This window comes from Heloderma suspectum, chromosome 11 (assembly GCF_057233095.1).
Source record: "Heloderma suspectum isolate Gila_16-S chromosome 11, 16-S_ref, whole genome shotgun sequence".
NCBI lineage: Eukaryota > Metazoa > Chordata > Lepidosauria > Squamata > Helodermatidae > Heloderma > Heloderma suspectum.
In genome coordinates, this window is record NC_139468.1 from 12,729,979 (window position 1) to 12,752,710 (window position 22,732).

The 22,732-nt window shown below is 47.6% G+C and overlaps 1 protein-coding gene across 1 annotated transcript in view; it reads left to right on the forward strand.

Moving 5' to 3' along the window:
* The window catches only part of CCDC33 (coiled-coil domain containing 33), a 286,225-nt gene that overhangs the window by 245,601 nt on the left and 17,892 nt on the right, over positions 1-22,732 (forward strand). Inside the window, exons 17-20 of the mRNA XM_084816877.1 lie at positions 3,982-4,049; positions 5,894-5,921; positions 16,893-17,088; positions 19,017-19,105. Coding sequence (XP_084673003.1) covers positions 3,982-4,049; positions 5,894-5,921; positions 16,893-17,088; positions 19,017-19,105 — 381 coding nt within the window. The remainder of the gene's footprint in view (positions 1-3,981; positions 4,050-5,893; positions 5,922-16,892; positions 17,089-19,016; positions 19,106-22,732) is intronic.

The following is a 22,732-nucleotide window of genomic DNA, read 5'->3' on the forward strand; positions in this document are numbered from 1 at the left end:
CAACGTTTGGGATGAACCAAACTTAAAATGGGAAAAATGAGAAACCAAGAGAAACTGAAACTAACAGATTTGTCTGTCCCTATCAACAACTGCCCGATAGACAACAATTCACCATGGGTTGCTTTGCCCATCACAGCACCTCTCTGTGGTCCTTGGCAAAGGAGACACAACAACCTAGTTGCTAAGAGGATCTCTGTTGTAGCAATAGCAGCTACCGGTGTGAGCTGTCAGTGCTCCAGGGGAACAAGGCAATACCTGCAAACAGGTGTGCAAGCGGATCGCCCTGCCCTCTCCACAGGAGGATCTGGGTTTCCCTCCACATGCTGCAGGCTACCGCTGTAAGTTTAGGGTTCACCTGTCTTTCCTTTTCCACCTGGAATGGCAGGTGGATGTGGGTGTGGTGCACGCCAGAGTCCATTTGCGGCCTTTCCCAGACGGGCACACCTCTTTACGCACCTGTTTATTTTGTGGTTCCAGAGACTGCACCGTCCTTTGGACGCTGCCGTTTGGAAATTACAGGCACCTGGCAACCAGCAGGTGTTAACTTGATCTCTGAAGGAGGGTTGAGGCTATTACTCCTGGTCTCTGAATGCTGTAGGATCCCCTCCCCCCTGCTTTGCTGGAGTGGCTTGAGGCAGATCTGGGCCTCTCAGAAACTGCACATGACATTATACTACCGGCCGTTCTCCTGCACCGTGAGTAGCCAGGGCTGCAGCTGGGGGCAGTGGTGCAGAAGCAAACTCCCCTTTTATTCCCGTAGTCGCGAGGCTGCAATGACTGAAGTGCACTTAAAATGCAGAACTGCACATGCTCAAGGTGACTTTTTGAAATCAGGATTGGCGAGCACTGTTGTTGTTGGTCTTGATCTAACACATCAGGAATGGAGAAGCATTTGTAAAGCACGGGATGGCAGCTGCAGGGGTTTGCAGCTGTGGTTTGTAGCACACGGTAGTGTGTGCGGTTTTATTGCTGATCAGTTTGTATTGTGTTCTTTTTATTTTATTTATTTATTTATTGCATTTATGCCCCGCCTTTTTTCCTCTTGCAAGGAACCCAAGGCGGCTTACATTATCCTCCTCCTCTCCATTTTATCCTCACAACAACAACCCTGTGAGGTGGGTTGGGCTGAGAGTGTGTGACTGGCCCAAAGTCACCCAGTGAGCTTCCATGGCCGAGTGGGGACTAGAACCCGGATCTCCCAGCTCCTAGTCCAACACTCTTGCCACTACACCATACTGGCTAAGAAGAAGAATTTATTGTTATAATCACTGTTTTAATGCCATTGTATTTTGTGTTCACCGCTTTGATACCTTTGTGGAAAGCAGGACATAAATTTGAATCATAAATAAATGAGGCTGCAATCCTCTATGCGCTTACACAGGAGTAACTCCCATTGAGTTCAATGGGGCTCCCTTCTGCGTGGACACGTATAGGACTGGCCTAATAGTCCAGTGCCTTCTACCATGCATTTTTAAATTGGCTTAATGTGGATGCATGTTTGGTGTTCGTGCTCCACATTTTCCTGAGTGCTGAGATGTCCAGAAACCAACGCAAAGGGGGGTTTGGTTTAGTTCAGCGCTGGAGACCTTGGGTGTCTTTGCAATCTCCATTTGATTTATAAGTATACAAGCAGAGGAGATAAACAGATGCCATGAGGGCTGGACCCAAATGGCCGCCCTTCTTTCACGGACCTTTGCAGGCAACAAAAGGGGGAGGGGTTTTAGGCTATTTTGGGGTGGGTGATGAAATGAGTTTGCGGGGAAAGGAACTTTGGTGGTTTTTAAATGCTCACTTCAAAGGAGAGGAGAGCATTAGAAGTAGAGACGTATGGATTTTGTGAAATCCATTCCATCTGTGTTTTGTGGATTGTCAGACATCTTTCGTTCCGTCATCTGCTCAGTGATGGAATCGGATTTTTTAGGGATGTACAAGAATTTCATTCGACTTGAACTAATGAACATTCATGCTAATCCGCATGAGCACAAGTGCGAATGTGTGCAGATCCCTTCTAAAAGGCGGGGTGGAAACGGTCCACAAGTCTGCACAATTTATGCAACTGAACAAAGCTGGTCCTCTGCAGAATCCACAGGTCAGATTCAAAGAACTCCAAACACATTTGCATCTGTTGCAGATTTCTCCAACATCCCTAATTAGAAGCCTGCAATTTTTTTCTGGATATGGAGTAAAATCCATGGTGGGGAAGACTTACTGATTTGCCCCCCTTTGAAGGGCTGCAACTAGAGAAATGGCTGCTTGGGAGCAAAATCCTATCCCCTGCCAGAGACCTTTGGGACAAGAGGGTCCCCTGTGGGGGTAGACTTTGCTTCCCCCAGCACAAGATCTCCCCCCGCCCCCGAAGTGCTTTCTTGGAAAGCAGATCCTATACAAGGGGAAAGCAACCTGGTGCCCTCCAGATATTTTGGAGTACAACTGCTATAGTTCCTCAATCTTGGCTATGCTGGCTGGGGGTGATGGGATTTGTAGTCCAGAACATCTAGAAGGTACCAGATTGCCTACCCTGTGCTACACAAATGGATGGAGAGGATCTCCATTTCCACAGGCGATGCTTTCGAAGGCAGCACCCTGGAAAAATTACTGTGTTCTGATTGGTTCAGAAATGAGCCAAGCTGTTGCCTTATTGAGGGGCAGGGCAGGGTGTGTGGAATAGCTTGGCTTATTTCTGAACCAGCCCTCCAAGAGCCAGAAGGGCATTTGCCTACACCAGGGGTGGTAAATATGAATCTCCTGGCAGATCTCTGGGTGATTTGCAATACAATGGCAAGGATTTCTGACTCCCTCTCTTGGGGTTCTAGTTAAAAAAACCCAAAAGTAGATCCCACAACCCTAAGTCTGCCCTCCCCTGCTCTACACCACCAGGATACTAGTGCGATTGTGGCTATAGCCCAACTCTAATACACTTGTTTGCACGCTCTGGGACTGGATCCTTGCTTTCCTTCCTATTAGCTGTGAATCTTCCCAATGCTCAGGAGTGTCATTTTGTCAGGGCTGAGAGCCAGGGCCTGCACAAGACATTTTGCTGACTGCGGCAAGGAACAAGATGGCTCCCGCTCCTGTTTCATGTACAAAAGCCCTGGCAATTTAATCTTACTTCAGGACTGGGGATGGGACAGCATCCTCCACCGCACCTGAAGGCAGCTTAGGGGTGCAGGGCAGGCAGCATAGCCCATGGCTCTTTCCTCCAGCAGCTTGCTGCCACTTCCCAGCACCTGCCACCTGAGGCAACAGCCTCAATCTGACTAATGGTAGGGCTGGCCCTGTTGAGAGCATTGGGTTCTGGGAATGATAGGAACATTCTGAGACAGTCTGAGTGCTCAATCGGAACTATATATTAGTTTTGTAACCACCTGGAATAGTGAATGCAAAAACCTAAACTGGTTTTTGCTTTGGATCAAAATAAAATTCACTCCTAAGTGGGAGGCAGTGTGGAGTAGTGGTTAGAGAAGCTTTCCCTATTCTAGTGCCCTCCAAATGTTTTGGACTTCAACTCCCATCAGACCCAGGCTGCATGACCCTTGGCCAGGAATGCTGGGAGTTATAGTCCAAAATATCTGGAGAGCATCATGTTGGGGAAGGCTCTAACTGGTGACACCCAGGGTTCTATCCAATGTTCATTTAGATGTGGTTTGTATTGTTTCTGCAGTTCAAATTGTTTTTAATTGTGTATTTAAATGTGATTTTTAATATTTATATGTTAACCACTGACAGATGTTATATACTCAGCAGTATAAAAGCATTACAAATAAATAAATAAATAAATACATTTTATGGGTAAATTGTACTAACATTTGATACAAGCCCCAGGTTCAAATCCACACTCAGCCATGAAGCTCACTGGTTGATCCTGGACCAATCAGAACCTAAGAAGAAGACCAGAAGAAACTGTAGGAATACATGGGAGGGTTTCCTTTCTCTTTAGCTGCACATTCTTGTTTAGTGATCTCCCTGCCTTCCCTCTCACAGCTGCCGCAAGATGGATTGCCACCCCATGACGCTGTGTCCGAGATCCTGCCAGAGACACGTACCGTCAGGTACAGTGAACCAGCTGATTTACAGGAGGGGGAAATAACCTTTCTTATGACATATGAATTTCCTGGGGCATTTTCCACCTCTCTCAGCCTGAAGGCCCACTAAGAAACAGATCCTTTTGTCATTCAGGTGCCAGTAGGAATGGTCGTCGCAGGGAAATCCTGTTCTGTTTTGGCTCAATGGATCCCTGTTGTGCCCCTGACTCGGAGAACATTTGTGCACTGAGTGGAGGGTCAATTTCTGAAACTTGGGAACTTTTCCACCTTTTTTTAATCCATGAGTCACCATTTGTGCAAAATTGTGGGTATGAATATTTACAGAAATTGCAATTTGTGCAAAAATGTGGCTTTAAATAGAGCAATTTGTGCAAAATTGCATTATTTATGGCTGCAATTTTGTGCAAATGGCAATTTCCATAAATATCTATACCCGCAACTTTGCGCAAATTGCAATGTGCACAAATTTTTAAGCAGAAAACTGCAAGCTTGCCTGACTTGGTGCATGCCAAGTCGGACCAGCTCAGAGATCTGTGAGATGGAGGATCCCCTTACATCCCTAGGTGCCAGGTAAAGACATTTATTTGTTTACACTTTGGGGTGTAGGCCCTTGTTTTATCTGTTTTCTGGTGTTGCAGTGATTAGGGGTAGGTGAACAAGCAATTTTCATGATTGACAAGCTTCTCCAAATACCATCTTTTTGTTCGAACAGGACAAGTGAGCGTTTTGGAGGAAGTGCATATTTTTTGAAAGAGCACATTTTTCAATTGCAAATGCACGTTTGGGGAAATGAGAGCTTTCCTCAAAAAAGCACTCCTCCTTGTGTTTGCGATTGATAACAGGACGTGTTCACAGGATTTGCGAACATAAACTCAATTATTGTATGTCCCCTACTACTGGTGGTTTTTATTGCATTTTATTGTGTATTTGTAATTTTTAAAGTTATAGTTTTAATGGTGTTTATATAGGTTGTTAGTCGCCCCGGTCTCCTTGCAACGAAGGCAAGATATGAATAAATAAATAGCTGCAGGCCAAACTACACATTAAGAGAAACACATGTTTGTTAAAAGGATGCTTAAATGGGTCAATTTTTCTTACGATGAAAAGAAAAACTTTTTTGGGGCCCTGGTCCAGATTGTTCTCTTAAAATGGATCGGTGGTTCCCACCAGTTTGCTGCTGAACAAGCCCCTTTCTCTTTATTGCTGTTTGCAAACAACACCTTCATGGGCAAATAGCACTATGGAGTGGACAATTTCCAGAATGAAATGCACAAAATGCACAAAATGATATGCGGCCCCAATCTGGATTAGGGGCGTGTTTCAGATGGGGACTCTTGTGGCTACTGTTTCTTAATAAGAAAAGTGACCAGTTTAAACAGACTCCCCCCCCCAAAAAAAAGTGTTCTTCATTATGTGTCGCTTGGCCCTGTTTGATACACTAGAACAAACATTACATAGGAATAATAGAAGAAAAATAAAATATTGGGACCGAGCAAGGTTGGCCCCTGGTTGGCCCAAGTTTCATTTGGCCCTGTTTGATACACTAGAATGAACATTAAATAGGGACAATAAAAGAAAAATAAAAGATTGGGGCCAATCAAGTTTCCTGGTCATACAGGACTCTCTTTTTTTAATTAAAAAGTAAGTGGGGGGGTGGAAGCGGGATGATGGAAAATTGCTTGCAATCTTAAGATGTCCCTTCATAGACTTCGGGTGCTTCCAGATGGATGGCTCCTAGCACTGCTGATCAAAGGGCATTGTGCTCCCATGGCATCTCTTCCTCCTTCATGAACTGGGAGAGCCCGATGAAGGAGATTCCCGGTACTGACCCCTTGTTCTGTGTTTGACAGGCCGATCATCGAAGAGGTCCAGGAGGTGGTAAGAGATCTAAGGGCTGTCGTTGTTGTTGTTGTTTTGCTTGAACCAGGGTTGGGACTGTAAAATGCCAGAATGAGGCCAAGTGGGGGAAACCAGCATGGGATAGGGGGTGTCCATTCATTTTGTAATGAATGACAATTTTATAATGAATGACAAGCAGGGCCCATTCATGAAACAAATGCCATGAGCAACAAATGGGTATGAATGGATTTATTTTTGTTAACCCATTTGTTACCCACTCTTCACTCACCTGGCGATGGGGAGACCTGCCTTTCTCTTGTAGCAGCATTTGATTCTAGTGGCCAAGCTTGGCAGGTGCCATTTTGTTTCCCCAGAATGCATTGTTCTAGAGAATCTCACTTTAAAAATGGGAGCCGTCACTGGGGGCAGCACTGCTTTTAGGGGTAGCTGCCACCCCAGCCCCCATGCCCTAGACAATGCAACATCTTGGGGAAAAGAAGATGCTCCCACCACTCTTTCTAGTTGTCATGGTAAGCATCCTTCCACTGCTGAAACAGGGCAAATATGTTCCCCACCCACCCCTGAAATTGCCCTCTGTTTTCCCCCCCCAATTAACTCCCCTCCCCCATGAAAATTGCTGGAAATCTTCATTGTAACCTTTTTTCATCTCAGGTCTACACTCTTCCTCTCTGTGTGTATTTCTACATCTATACCTATCGAGATAAGAGAGATAGTGTGTGTATATTTCTCTATCTGTATCTATTGAGATCGCAGTATAGAGCATTTTCACCCTGCTCTTCTTCCCAAATCAGCTTCCATATGCTCAATAGCAACCAAGACAGTTCCTGTCTGCAGGCCTACAATCTAAAAGACACAACATAAAAGGAAAAGGGATGAGGAGGGAAGAGGAAAACAAGCAAACTCAAGCACCAGAACTTAAAGTTGCAAGGCCCTTATGATGAATGACTTGAATGGAAACAGTTCAGGGAGTGAAGGAGCCAAATGAAGGTGGCCTCTCAGCTGAACCAATGGGGTGGGTGCTGCTTTCCATCTCTCCATCTCCTGTAGCCTGCTGGAATGGCTGCAGCCTAACAGTTGAGGGAGAAAAGGGCAACTACAGTGATCAAGGGGCTGGAGCATCTCCCCTATCAGGGAAGGCTGCAACAGGTGGGATTGTTTAGCTTGGAAAAAAGGAGGGCAAGGGAAGACAGGATGGAGGTCTACAAAACTATGTATGGTGTGGAGAATGCGGATAGGGATACATTTTTCTCCTTCTCTCAAAATACTAGAACCCAGTGGGGTCATCCTATGAAGCTGATTGGTGGGAGATTCAGGACAGGTAAAAGGAAGGATTTCTTCACACAGTGCATAGTTAAACTATGGAACTCTCTACCACAGGATGTAGTGATGGCCACCAGTTTGGATGGCTTTAAAAGGGGGCTAGACAAATTCCTGGAGGAGAAGGCTATCAGTGGCTACTAGTCCTGATGGCTATGTGCTACTTCCAGTACCAGAGGAAGTGAGCCTGTGTGCACCAGTTGCTGGGGACCATGGACGGGAGGGTGCTGTTGAGCTCATGCCCTGCTTGTGGGTTCTCAGTCGACAGTTGGTTGGCCACTGTGTGAATGGAATGCTGGACTAGATGGACTCTTGGTCTAATCCAGCGGGGCTCTTCCTGTGTTCTTATGAGAAGCCTGATGGATCTGGATCTAAAACCAGCCCATATAATACTTTTCAGTGATGGGGAAGCAAGCAAAGTGGTGGTTGCAGGGGGTAGGGGGAGATGGCGGTTTTCCTTGGAGCCTAAAGAACTGTGGAGCAGAGTAGCCCAGTGGCTTGGGTCATGCTGTGAGTGATATGCTGGGGTTCTGGAAAACTATAGGAAAGTGAAGCACTTGGAAGTTGTAAAAAAAGGAAGAACAATGTTATTTAGTATTAGAAGCAAAATGCTGCCCTCTGCAGCAAAGAACTAGATTTGCTCAAGTGACCTCCTGAGCTGGAAAGAGGGGATATGACAAAGGCATTTTCTGGTGTAGGAATGGCATTTGTCTTATGCACAGTGGAAATGGTCCAGAAGAAATGTTGATGCACAGAGGTAGAAAAGCCAGTGGGATTCTGTTTGTCCCCCAAAGAGAGCCAAATGCTTGCAAATTTTGTTTTGTAAGGTTTCGGGAATTTGACTGAACCACTGTTGGTCAGAGTAGACCACCCTTCCCCAACCTGGTGCCCTCCTGATGTCTTGGACCTCCACTTCCATCGGCTCCAGCCAGCATGCACAGTGGTCAGGAATGCTGGGAGTCATGGTCCAAAACAGGTGGAGGGCACCATGTTTGAGAAGGCTGCAATAGACAGATACTAGTGAGCTAGTAAGACCAATGTTCACACTTCGTGCAAGGCAGCTTTCTAAGTTCATATATTTATACTTTACATAAACTTTATATACTTTATATATACTTCAGATATTTATACTTATATTTAGACCAATGCTGTGCCTGCCTCTGTATGGCAGGGGTGCAAACCTCAGACCCAGTGCCCAAAGCCAACTCTCCTGAGGTCCCAAACTGGTCAGCCTGCGATTCCACAATAGGCCATTCCCCTGGCCTCACTCAATTTCCCCAACCACTGCTTATTTGGTGGTTTCCAAACTTTCCAAGCTTCTGTGAAGTTTAACCCCATTCTAAAAGGTTTAAATAGCTCTCCTAAAGCCTGGTTCCTTATAGGGATGTCGGAGAAATACATTGGGTGTGTGTCTGAAATTTGACAAGTTTTCCTAGGTTCAACACCCCCCACCCTGCACTTCATTTTGGTTCCTGCTGATCTGCAGTGAGTTGGGCCAGTTTGCAGATTTTCTGGGCATCTTGCATTTTTCCCCCTGCAGGTTCTGCAATTTGCCTAAATTTCTGAGCAATTTGTGCAAATTTCTGAGCAATTTGTGCATCTTCAGCCACAATCTGCACAAATTCAGCTGTAATTTGCGCAAATTACTTAGAAGCTTCCACAAAATGCTCAGAAATGTGTGCGAATTGTGGAACCTTCAGGAAAGAGATCCCCCCCCCCCCCAGTTCCTGGAGTTCCAAGATAACTTCCAGCTCGGCTCGCAAACACAACTCTAGCCACACATGGCACATAACTCAGTCGAGTAAACAAAAGAACCAGATTTCCCAGCAACACGTATCTCTAGTTGCTGGCAGTAAGATCTGCAAACTAAACTATGCTGTTTCTTTTGCTTTTTGTTTTGAATTTTGGCCCCACTCCTTTTGCCTTTTCCCCACCTCTTTTGCCTTAGCCCCACCCACTACTGGAATGTAGTCCCCGAGAACTTCTCTGAAATGGAATTCAGCCCTCGAGCTGAAAGAGATTCACCACCCCTGCTGTTTGGAATACAGAAGTGATACATTCTCTGCCTAGAAGGAACGACAGTCTAAAGCAGAGTTAATTAGGACAGGAGTTGGGGCTACCTACCCTTAGCCTTTTCATCCTAGCTGCTGGTCCTCCTATTTCAACCACCATCTGCCCACATAGCACTACATGTGGGTACCTGTGCAAATATTTTGTCTAGACACTTACTACGCATTTTCTGCCTGTCTTGCAGCTGTCAAAGCAACCCTGCAAGAAAACAATTGTCAGCAGCCTCATGTACATGCCGCTGAAGGATCATTTTTGCACGTGCTTTGTGTCGGGGTCAGGTTTACAGTAAAGGAACATCTGATCCCCCAAATTAGCCCTATGCAGGCATGGACTAAGGATTTGACTAACAACAAATTAGAATTTGAACCAAATAGGGCCCATTGAGTCCAATTTTAATTCATTACAAAACAAACGCCAAGAGGCACTGATGGGGCTTGTTTTTGTTACCCCGTTCATACCCATTTGTTGCTAATTTAGGGGGCTACGGGATTACTCTCTCCAGCCAATAGAAGTGGTCTTCTTGATGGTTGCCTCCTGGTGGCCACCTTTCCTTTTCCTAGGAAGCCTCAGGCAATGCATCTTTTGTGGGGTATTCTGGGGCATAAATGGCCAACAGCGGGAGTGGTGGCCACCATTCCCCCACAGAATGCTCAGGCATGATACAGTGTCCTGTGCATTCTGGGAAAAGAAAATGGCTGCTGCCAGAAGGCAACCGTTGAGACGAGCTCTGCAGCTGGAGGTGCCACCACCAGCCCACAGATGGCAGCGATGAAGAACATTTTCAAAGAAAGAACAGGAGGGAAGTAGAGGAACGTAATGTATATGATGAAGGACAAAAAGAATGTAATTTGCACAAATGGATCATAAAAGAAAAGGAAGTTCTTGCACACCCTCAGAAAACACACACCGGTGTCCCTGAGGCACTGTGAATGCTCCTCCCCAGAATTCACCAGTAGAAGGATCCAGAGCTGCGGGCAAAGCTCAGTGGCCGTGGCCCTGGCCTGGCCTGGAAGGTCATTTCCCAAAGCAACTGTTTTATTAAGTCACATGCAAATTACAATAAGCTAAGGGATGACTGACCCACAGCATTTAATTTTAGGCTTCAGGATGGCTGGAAGAGACAGATCCCACCCAGCCAAACTTCTCCACATTCATCAGGGCCTTAAAATCATAGAGATGGAAGGGACCTTAGAGATCATCCAGTCCAGCTCTTGGCTCAGTGCAGGCTCTGCAATGCAGGGTCCAGCTACAGAATCCCTGACGGATGGCTGTCCTAGGAGGAATGGCTGAATGAGCTGGGTATGTTTAGACTGCAGAAGGGAAGATTAAGGGGAGACATGGTAGCGGTCTTAAAATATCTGAAAGACTGCCATGCAAAAGAGGGAGCAGAATTCTTTTCTGTTGCTCCAGACGAAAGGATGAAAACCAATGGGTGGGAATTGCAGGGAATCAGATTTTGGCTTAACATTAGGAGAAATGTCTGAACAGAGAGGGAACAAATTGATGTGGGAGGTGGTGGGTCCTCCGTTGCTGGAGGTATTTAGGCAGAGGCTGGATGGGCATCTGTCAGGGATGTAGCTACACCCTGCAGCACAGAGCCTGCATTGAGCAGGGGGTTGGACTAAATGATCTCTGAGGTCCCTTCCAACTATATGATTCTATGATTGATTGATTTAGTTAGTTAGTTGATTTGTGCTCCACCTTTCTAGCAGAAAATGGCACTCAAGGCAGCTTACACAATTGATTAAAAGAATAAACAAATACATTTTAAAAAAACACAATGAAAACATAACAATTATGTGGGAAAGAATTAAAATGCAAATTTTATTCTATGCAAACTTAGCAATAATGACTATCATTTCAATAGAAATAGAAGCCATTTTACTCTAGTGCGGACAACTGTGACCAGGTGATCGATGTGTCTGCTCAGTCTGCCGTCCAGTTATTAACTGTGGATGGGCAACTTCAAGGCCCCTGAGGTCTCCCTTCTTAGGGCTCACAATCTTTAATGTGGACTGGAAGGCCCTTCAAATGGAGGACATCCTCACATGCAGGACTGCCCTCTGGCAGCCCTCCAGGGACAGGACTGGCCTCTGCAAATGAGGACACAAGGCCAACGTACACTGTATGTGCGTCAGTTTCTCTCCCTAGAAAGACGAGGCCTTTGGCTGTGATGCCTGTGCAGTGTGTCAAAGCCAAGGATCAGGATGATGCTGTTCACAAGCATCTCTAGCAGGTTGCCACATCATCCCAAAGAACAGAAATGGGGCGCACATACCCCTCATCAGATTCCAGGCAATCGGTCTCCTCTCAGTGTAAACAAATAAACCATGCTTATCTCTTGACGTCCCACTGAAGGCCGGGGCAAGGCCGGGAGGGTGTGAGGTCAGCAGTTTGGCACAGAGACAGCGCTGTCATGGCCATCCCTCCCCCGAGCCCCCCCCCCCAAGTGAAGCTGCTATAGCATCTGCCGAGAGCAAGGCATCCCTGCTTCTCTGGCTCCTGCTCTCGGGCAGACGCTTCGTTCTCCTTAGCCATGCCACGATCATCTCTGCCCTCTTTCAGATGGACAGGTGCTTTGGGCTTGCTTGCCCACCCAGAAGCATAGTGCTGGGCTGGCTAACCATTAGGCATAGAAATGCAGGGCTTAAACTAATTTGTTGGGGGGGGGGGGTAGGAGGGTTGCTGGAATTTGGTTCTAATCTGGGAGGATCAGGGCTGGGAAACCCTGAAGCAGCTTTCCCCAACCAGGCGCCCTCCAGAGTTGTTGGACTACAACTGCCATTATCCCCAGCTGCCTAGAGTTGTAGTCCAACACCTCTGGCAGGTGTCAGGTTGGGGAAAGCTGCCCTAGAGAGCAGCTCCCAGTCAAAGTAGAAAATATTTTGTTTGTTTGAAATAATTCTTCTTGGCCACCTTTCAGGGCAGAAGCCCTCCCAAGGCAGCATGCAACAGTAAAACACATAAAACCGGTACAATATTAAGAGTGATAAAAACACAATAAAAATGGTGAGAATGCAATAAAAACAGCAATAAGAACCAGGAACAAAACCAGCAATAGAAACGGCAATAAAAACAGCTACCATATTAGGAGAAAGCCAGAGTAAACTAACATGTTTTCAAGGCCTTCTTAAAAGCCTGCAATGATGGAGCAGGGCGGACCCCTGATGGTAGCTCATTCCAGAGGCGTGGGGCCACTGCAGAGAAGGCCCTCTCATATGTGGTCACCCACTGAACTGCTTGCACAGGTGAGTAAATGAGAAAGGCCTCTTTTGCTGACCTTAAGTGCAGGCAGGCAGATATGGGTGCAGACAGTCCTTCAGGTAATTTAGTCCCAAACCTTTTAAGCCTATATAGATCAAAAAGTCTCCTCCTCCTTACAAGGCAGATTTCTATGTACTTTTTGTGGGAGGGCCCATAGCTCAGTGGCAGAACACCTCTTCTGCATGCAGAAGGCCCCAGGGTCAATCCTTGGCGTCTCCAGTTAAATAACAGAAATGGAAAAAAACAGTGGTCTGATTCAGCTGCAAGCTGCTTTATTCAGATCCTGCACGGCTGGGGTTACATTTAAATTTCTCGGCCACATGAGTGGGGATGTCAGAGAAATCTGCAACGGATTCAAATGAGCTTGGATTTTTATGACTCTGACCTGTGGATTCCACAGCAGATCAGCTTTTTCCTAATCATGCAGATTCCACAGACTTGTGGACTAGTTTTTAACTCTGGGGGTGGGAGGGTGAGGATTTGCACCAATGAGCACTACTGCTAATGCGCATTTGCACTGATGTGCATTAGCACAAGTGGGATGAGATTCTCGTACATCCCTAAAAAAAAATCTGACTCTGACAATGAGTGGACAATGGAACAAAAGACGCCTGACAATTCACGAAACACAGACGGTACAGATTTAACAAAATCCATACATCTCTGCATATGGGGGGGGGGTGATTATGTAAGTCCCAATCATGGATCTGGCACCACTTTCAGAAGCAGGGAGCATTTCTGTATTTTATCTTGTTTTTGTAAAGTGCCATGGAATCTCTGCTGAAGGGTGGTATACAAAACAGATGGATGGATGGGTAGATGGACAGACCGATGAGAGAGGCAGGCATAGAAGGCCTCGGGGCCAGTCCCAGTGGGACTCTCCCCTCTCCACAATAGGGCCATCTAACTCGCCAGCTCTGTAGGAAGGATTTCAGAAAAGAAATCGAGATAGATGTGGAAAACATGAAATACCTGTTCCCGTTCCAGCTGAACTCTCTCTGTCCCCAGGACCATCTTCTACCAACTGCCCTGCGCAAAGGATCCTGATGATTTTTCCAAATCTGCTAATATTGTTTATTGTTACTGTATTATTCTTATGCTGCTTGAAAGGTGCTTTGATCACACTGGTCTTTTCCTAGGTTCTTTCTCCTTCTTACCGTACATGCACACACACCCAAGCAGGGCTGGTGTCAAGGGCCAGGCATGGTCAGGCACCTGCTGAGGGCCCACCCCCAGCAGGGGCCCAGGGACAAGAGCCCCCAGGACTTGCTCCTCCTCTTCACCCTTGCAGCCTGCTCGTTCACCTGCCGCTCACTCTTGCCCAGACAACGGTGGGGGAGAGAAGGAGGAGCAGGAGATGCCACGGCCTGTCTGCTCCCTGGCTCTCTGCCTGCAGAGCAAGCAAGTGGGAGCAAGGATGAGAAAGAGGAGGCGGAGGAACAGCATCTGGTGACAATGGTGGTGAGAAGGTCGACTCACTGAGGGAGGGGGCCCTTCGAGGGTGTGTTGCTGGCCGTTGAGGGTGTCAGCCGGCACTGCCTCCAGGAGATAAGTGATAACTGGAATTATATCCTTTAGGGGCAACATGGTGAAATGTAGGATGCACACAAGAAGTCCAAGCTTGCATTTCCATGCCTTTGGTGAGCTGATATTTTCCTGTCTGTTTGGTCTATGCTTTCCGATCAACATGCTTTCTCTTGCAATGCACCAGTACAATGGCACATCCCTTTCAGTCGGTGGAGCCACAGATGGTTGGGGAGGCAGTGTGCGTGGGGGCCGGAGGAAGAACAAGGCCCCTCAGCTGTGATTCTGCTGACCTCTTTGTACGCAGAACACTTGCCTTTCACTCAGAGATGTAGAGGGAGGGAGGGAGGAGAAGGAACAAGAAGACAAGGCCGCTCATGTGCTGTATCTCAGGATCCGATGGAACCAAAACAGCTGAGACATGAGGAACAGGACTGGCATGTACAACCTGGCCAAGGTTAGAAGGGGGGGCTGGAGATGCTTGCCAAATTGCTTAGGGCTGTGAGCCAAACGGGTTGCATAATTAGTTGCTCCAGAGCATGATAGATAATAGGGGGAAACCCACATGATCAAGGGACTAGAGAAACTCCCCTATGAGGAAAGATTACAATGTTTGGGGCTGGTTGGGGGGGGGCAGGTGAATCATGGAGGGGGGCATGATAGAGGCTAGAGCTGTGCACAAATGACCTCTCAAAATTCTTCACCATATTTGTGGGCAGAGAAACTGGGGGGACCATTTCACCGAATTTCTCCATTTGGAGGAGAAATTCTCCAACCATTTCTCCCAGGTTGGGCTCATCCCTGCCAAAGGTTATGGCACAGCTTCTTTCCTAAGGGGCATTGGTTTTTTTTCACTGCCACTGCAAGTGTCAATAGCACCCATGATGGCACCTTGGCCTCCATTTGGCATTCTCCACAGCACCCCATACCTAGCATCATTCTGGGGCATGGTGGCTGGGGGAGGCGGTATCCATCCCAAAATGGGGAAGAACATTACAGGAACTTCTGCAAAGTTGCCTTTTATTTCTAGGGGGTGGGGGTAAGAACAGAAACATCTCAGGACTTTTCTGAGAAAAATGCCTTCTGAGAAATTTTGGATCAGCTCCAGTTGTCATTCGTTAGGCCTTGGCTCTTTCCCCAGGATCTTCCAAACATTAAATTTCTGAGGGGTGACTGTGGATACATCTTTCCTCAAATGCAGTGCAGAGAGGTAATTGTACAATGAAAGTCAGTGCGCTCATACACACTCCTCAGCCACCTCTTAAGTAATAGAAACACAAGAACCCTGATCACAACCCATGAGAATTTCTCCAAAATTTCTTCTGGTTTGAATTCCTTTTCGAAAGCAATTTCTTTTCTATCAAATTGAATGAGAATGGTTGAAACTAAAGTTGGAAAAATGTTTGGCACAGCACTAATAGAGGTGTGTAAAATTATGCGCGATGTAGAGAAAGTGGAGATGCAGGAGAGCTTTCTCCCACTTGCATAATACTAGAATGGTCATCCAATGAAGTGGAATGGTAGGAGATTAAGGACAGGCTACAGTGGGGGTCTCCACCTTTGGGGGTCAGTGGGCACATTTGGAATGTCGAGATAATGTTTTGCGTGCTCTCACAAAACAGCTGCTGAGAGGGGATTACCCATTCATAAAATGGCTGCCATGGTGGGCACAGCTGGCCACAAAATACTCCTTTCCCAAAAGACAAATTGGTGAGACTAAAAAGGAAAGTAACTTGGCCAAGAACCAAAGTGCAAGGCAGAGGCGGGGCCTGAACTCCAAAAACACAAAATCACTATTTTGAAGAACCCAAATAAAGACAGTGTTGCAATGCAGCCCTTGACTTTGCAGCATGCCATGTCTCCTGCTGGATAGAGGGCAGCCCTCTATTCAGCGGGTTGCCATAGAACTGTCCACTATTTGACAACATCCTCTATTGAAGGGTTGTCCAGACAAGGGATGCACAGGAATTCTGTTTTGGGGGATTCTGGGAATTCTGCCAGCTTGTCCTGTTTGCAACCCCCAATGTGAGCACGAGCGCACGAGCATGTCCACTGAAAAATGTTTGCAAATTACCGAACAAGCGCTTGCATTCAATTTGCTCAACTTTTCCCATTGGATGTGCACCAATATCTGAATTTGCACCGATTTCTCAATCAGCCCCGCTTTAGTCTGTGGGGGAAATTTGCACAACTTTGGACATTTGGAGGGCAAATGGCATTCGATCGCTCTTCGTTTTGTGCGATTTTCCCATTAGCGCAAAGCAAGCAGCGATCGCGGATGCGAACTTGGATCAGCCACAAGACGGGTGGTGGGACGATGCTCAGAGAATCCTGGCAAGATCAAGCATCACTGGTTCATCCTTCCCTAGCCCAGACTAAGTCTGGTATACAGATGAAGAACCCTAAGAAGGGAGAGCAGCCAGAGCCTTGAAGTTACCCATCCAAATTTAGCACCTGGGAAGCACCCTCAGCAACAGGCACACAGACTGTCACCTGGACATAGTCTTCCCCACACTCTTGAGATGTACTATATTTCTATTCAGCTTTGCACCTTAGATAGCTCCGTTAGAGTTCTGACTGAAACCCAGAATGGATTCACTGCCCCACTGACATCGGAGCCACCAGCCTCCCCTGCAAATGTGATGCAAAACTGTGCCCTCTTTCATCCTCTTGTTTGTTGATGCATTTCCTCTTTGGAGGGCGATGTGTAAGTGGCTGCCCTAATTCCATGCATGGCTAACTGGAAGAGGCCTTGTCCTCGTGTTTGTTGAGCTGCCCTTTTCTCCCTTTTCTTTTCTTCATTGTGGCTGACAGGAGTCGGACAATTACCGCGCAGCCTTGCAGAAGATGGCAGATGATATCCTGTCCCTGCGCCGGCATGTCGCCAACCTGGAAGCTGAGAACAGCACCTTGAGACGCAACCTCACGTTGCACGAGGACGTGGGGCGCGTCCTCTTCCAGGACATAGACCTTGATGTCATGACCAAGGCAGAAATAGTCGACAAGATATGTAAGGGGCTAGCCCACCTCTATGCTGCCACACCATTGCAGGCGGGGGGGGGGGACGACACCTGGCAGCAGATGGGTGAAGATTCCCATGTAGGGAAAGGATGTACAGCTAGTGGGGTGGCTGTCAGAATGTATGAAACTCATGCAGGGATGGGGTGAGACCCTCTTAGTGGGAGGGATAATTGTATAGAATCATAGAATAGTAGGGTTGGAAGGGGCCTACAAGGCCATCAAGTCCAACCCCCTGCTGAAAGCAGGAATCCAAGTCAGAGCATCCCTGACAGATGGCTGTCCAGCCTCGTCTTGAATGCCTCCAGTGTGGGAGAACCCACCACCTCCCTGGGTAATTGGTTCCATTGTCGTATTGCTCTAACAGTCAGAACGTTTCTCCTGATGTTCAGCTGGAATCCGGCTTCCTGTAACTTGAGCGCATTATTCCATGTCCTGTGCTCTGGGATGATGGAGAAGAGATCCTGGCCTTCCTCTCTGGGACTCCCCTCAGTCTTCTCAAGGCTAAACATGCCCAGTTCTTTCAGTCTCTCCTCAGAGGGCTTTGTTTCCAGTCCCCTGATCACCTTTGTTGCCCTCCTCTGAACCCCCTCCAGCTTGTCTGCATCCTTCTTAAAGTGAGGCACCCAGAACTGGACACAGTGCTCCAGATGAGTAGTGCTGAGTAGAGGTGCTACTAGTGCTAGCACCTCTACTAGTAACTAGTGCTGAGTAGAGGGGAACTAGTACTTCCTGGGATTTGGAAGCTATGCTTCTATTAATGCAGCCCAAAATAGCATTTGCCTTTTTTGCAGCCACATCACATTGCTGGCTCATACAGTTTCCTACTAGCCCCTAAGACAGGGGTGAAGAACATCAGGTCCACAGGCCAAATTTAGTTCTCTGGGGTTCCCCAGATGTCCACACCCCCTTTCACCCAACCACCAATCACTTGCTGGCTTCCCAGCTTTTGTGCAGGTTTTTCACCATTCTAGAAGGTTGAAATGCCTCTCCTAGGGCCAGCCAAGTGACTAACAGTAAGAGCTTTAAGCTGAAATACGTTGGGTCTGGGGACATTTTGGGCCCTTCCCTTTGCCTTCAGCCCCCCACCACCACTGAAATGCAGCCCCTGAGAGCTTCTCCAGAATGGGATTTGTCCCTTCGGCAGAAAGAGACTCAACACCCCTGTTGGGAGAAAAGGGGTGTTGGCCAGAGAGCTGGATCTGGACCCCAAGTGGGCCAGATTTGTGCACCGTTGATTTAAAATGCTCCTGGGGTAGCAGAGGGTGGGAATGCCCCCCCCATCTGAGACTTTGGAGAGCTGCCACCAGTCATAAAAGTCAGTAGTAGGCTAGATGGACCAGTGTTCTCCCTCAATATAAATTACCTTCATATGTTAATATCCTCAGCCCATAATATTCAGACCTGGGTTACATGGGCCAAGAAGCTCTCATTGGGGATGTCAGAGAAATCCGTTTGGGGGTGGGGGTGAAGTCTGATGAGTTTTCCTAGGCTCAGGCCCCCAGACTTTGGTTGAATTCATTCTGCAGCACCCATCTCGATCTGCAGTGAGTGGGGCCACTTTGTGGATTTTCCAGGAGTTTTGTTCATTTTGCAGGGGAAGGTTCTGCAATTTGTGCAAATTTGGTTGCAACTTGTGCAAATTTGGTTGCAACTTGTGCAAATTCAGCCACACTTTGTGCTAATTGCAGAACCTGCAAAAATGTGCAAAAATATTCAGGGGACAGCCCACAGCCTTGCTGCAGGTGCAAAGTGAGTCATACGTGCCACAGAACACCACTGAGCCAAAAAAGAACCAGATTTCCCAGCGCTCATATCACTGTTGAAGGAGCATCCCCCATTGATGTATCCCCTATGGTGGGCGCCATAGCCTGTTCTGATGGGGTTTTCTCTGTGTTGTGGTTTTATTTTATTTTTTAGTGGCCCTCAAGCAAAAACTCTCTTCTGGGGCTCGGGAGATGGCTAGGATGAAGGACCGCGTGCAAAGGCTGCAGAATGAATTGATACGGGTAAGCACTCCTTAGCTGATGTTTCCTACACCTTTGGAGAGGACTTGAATCAGAGACTGCTGGGCCCAACTTGACACCCCTAGACATTCAGCTGTACACAACGGGGCTTTTAACTAGGTCAGGGGTGAAACCTGCTGCCATGACATGCATCCGTTCCACATGGAGGGCTGGGTGAAAATGCTGCCTCAAAATGGCTTCCTGACAAAATGGTAGTCGCCACACAAAAAAAGAGCATCTTCCAGTGGGGGTGGCTGCCATATTTTCCCAGAATGCCTCAGAGCAATGCTGCACCTGGGACATCGGGGGGGGGGGGCTATAGCAAGAGAAAAAGAAACTGCAACTACTGCTGCTGAAAACATGTTGGTGAAATTCACTGCCTTGCCAGCAAAACTGCCCTGTTTTAGGGTGCCAAATTTCAACTGCCCACGAAATTCAAGGCAAAGTTGTAGTGAGAACATTCAGCCTTAGGAAGAACAATGGAAAAAGACTCTTGGCTTTATTTATTTATGTATTTGTTTAATACAAATTATGTGGGTGTTTACTTGGGGGTAAACACCCACGTAATAGAGGGGTTCCCATCAGGTCCAGAGTCCTCTGCAAGGTAGTAGAGATGCAGATACACACACACACACACACACACAGAGGGACAGAGAGAGAGAGAGAAACACACAGGAAGTGCAGATGCAGAGAGAAAGAGAGAAACACACAGGAAATGCAGATGCAGAGAGGGAGAGAGAGAAACACACAGGAAGTGCAGATGCAGAGAGAGAGAGAGAGAGAGAGAGAGAGAGAGAGAAACACACAGGAAGTGCAGATGCAGAGAGAGAGAGAGAAACACACAGGAAGTGCAGATGCAGAGAGAGAGAGAAACACACAGGAAGTGCAGATGCAGAGAGAGAGAGAGAAAGACACACAGGAAGTGCAGATGCAGAGAGAGAGAGAAATACACAGGAAGTGCAGATGCAGAGAGAGAGAGAAACACACACAGGAAGTGCAGATGCAGAGAGAGAGAGAGAGAGAGAGAGAAACACACAGGAAGTGCAGATGCAGAGAGAGAGAGAAACACACAGGAAGTGCAGATGCAGAGAGAGAGAGAGAGAGAGAAACACACAGGAAGTGCAGATGCAGAGAGAGAGAGAGAAAGACACACAGAAAGTGCAGATGCAGAGAGAGAGAGAGAGAAATACACAGGAAGTGCAGATGCAGAGAGAGAGAGAAACACACAGGAAGTGCAGATGCAGAGAGAGACAGAGAGAAACACACAGGAAGTGCAGATGCAGAGAGAGAGAGAGAGAAACACAGGAAGTGCAGATGCAGAGAGAGAGAGAGAGAGAGAGAAACACACAGGAAGTGCAGATGCAGAGAGAGAGAAACACACAGGAAGTGCAGATGCAGAGAGGGAGAGAGAGAAACACACAGGATGTGCAGATGCAGACAAAGAGAGAGAGAGAGAAACACACAGGAAGTGCAGATGCAGAGAGAGAGAGAGAGAGAGAGAAACACACAGGAAGTGCAGATGCAGACAGAGAGAGAGAAACACACAGGAAGTGCAGATGCAGAGAGAGAGAGAGAGAGAGAAACACACAGGAAGTGCAGATGCAGAGAGAGAGAGAGAAACACAGGAAGTGCAAATGCAGAGAGAGAAAGAGACACACACACACAGGAAGTGCAGATGCAGAGAGAGAGAGAGAGAGAGAGAAACAGGAAGTGCAGATGCAGAGAGAGAGAGAGAGAGAAACACACCGGAAGTGCAGATGCAGACAGAGAGAGAGAGAGAGAGAAACACACCGGAAGTGCAGATGCAGAGACAGAGAGAGAAACACACAGGAAGTGCAGATGCAGAGAGAGAGAAACACACAGGAAGTGCAGATGCAGAGAGAGAGAGAGAAACACACAGGAAGTGCAGATGCAGAGAGAGAGAGAGAAACACACAGGAAGTGCAGATGCAGAGAGAGAGAGAGAGAGAGAGAAACACACAGGAAGTGCAGATGCAGACAGAGAGAGAGAAACACACAGGAAGTGCAGATGCAGAGAGAGAGAGAAACACACAGGAAGTGCAGATGCAGAGAGAGAGAGAGAGAAACACACAGGAAGTGCAGATGCAGAGAGAGAGAGAGAAACACAGGAAGTGCAAATGCAGAGAGAGAAAGAGACACACACACACAGGAAGTGCAGATGCAGAGAGAGAGAGAGAGAAACAGGAAGTGCAGATGCAGAGAGAGAGAGAGAGAGAGAGAAACACACCGGAAGTGCAGATGCAGAGACAGAGAGAGAAACACACAGGAAGTGCAGATGCAGAGAGAGAGAGAGAAACACACAGGAAGTGCAGATGCAGAGAGAGAGAGAGAAACACACAGGAAGTGCAGATGCAGAGAGAGAGAGAGAGAAACACACAGGAAGTGCAGATGCAGACAGGGAGAGAGAAACACAGGAAGTGCAGATGCAGGGAGAGAGAAACACACAGGAAGTGCAGATGCAGAGAGAGAGAGAGAGAAACACACAGGAAGTACAGATGCAGAGAGAGAGAGAGAAACACACAGGAAGTACAGATGCAGAGAGAGAGAGAGAAACACACAGGAAGTGCAGATGCAGAGAGAGAGAGAAACACACAGGAAGTGCAGATGCAGAGAGACAGAGAGAGAGAACCACACAGGAAGTGCAGATGCAGAGAGAGAGAGAGAGAGAGAGAGAGAAACACACAGGAAGTGCAGATGCAGAGAGAGAGAGAGAGAGAGAAACACACAGGAAGTGCAGATGCAGAGAGAGAGAGAGAGAAACACACAGGAAGTGCAGATGCAGAGAGAGAGAAACACACAGGAAGTGCAGATGCAGAGAGAGAGAGAGAGAGAAACACACAGGAAGTGCAGATGCAGAGAGAGAGAGAGAGAGAAACACACAGGAAGTGCAGATGCAGAGAGAGAGAGAAACACACAGGAAGTGCAGATGCAGAGAGAGAGAAACACACAGGAAGTGCAGATGCAGAGAGAGAGAGAGAGAGAGAAACACACAGGAAGTGCAGATGCAGAGAGAGAGAGAGAGAGAGAGAAACACACAGGAAGTGCAGATGCAGAGAGAGAGAGAGAAACACACAGGAAGTGCAGATGCAGAGAGAGAGAGAACCACACAGAGGTATGGTTCCTTTCCCCCCTCACCAGTGCCGGCTCCATGTTTTTGAGGGTCCTTTGGCAGCACACCCTCCATGGGCCCTTCCCTCAATGCCAACCTTCTCACCACCATGGTCACCAGCTGCTCTTGCTCCTCCTCCCCTTTCTTATCACTGCTGCCACTTGCTTGCTTGACAGGTCCAGAGCCCGTGAGCAAGCAGGCAGGGGCATCTGCTGCTCCTCCCTCTCACCACCACTGTTTCCTGGGCCACTGCCAGAGGCAGGTGAAGAAGCAGGTGCGATGGTGGAGAGGAGGGGCAACTCCAGGGGGCTTCCATTGTGGTGTGAGCCCATGGCAGATGCCCAACCATGCCTACCCTTGATGCTGGGATCTTATCAATGGGATCGTCTCAAACTGGGGAGAGGTAACGAGTGGGGTACTGCAGGGTTCAGTCCTGGGCCCAGTGCTCTTCAACATTTGTATTAATGACTTGGAGGAGGAGGTGCAGGGAATGCTGATCAA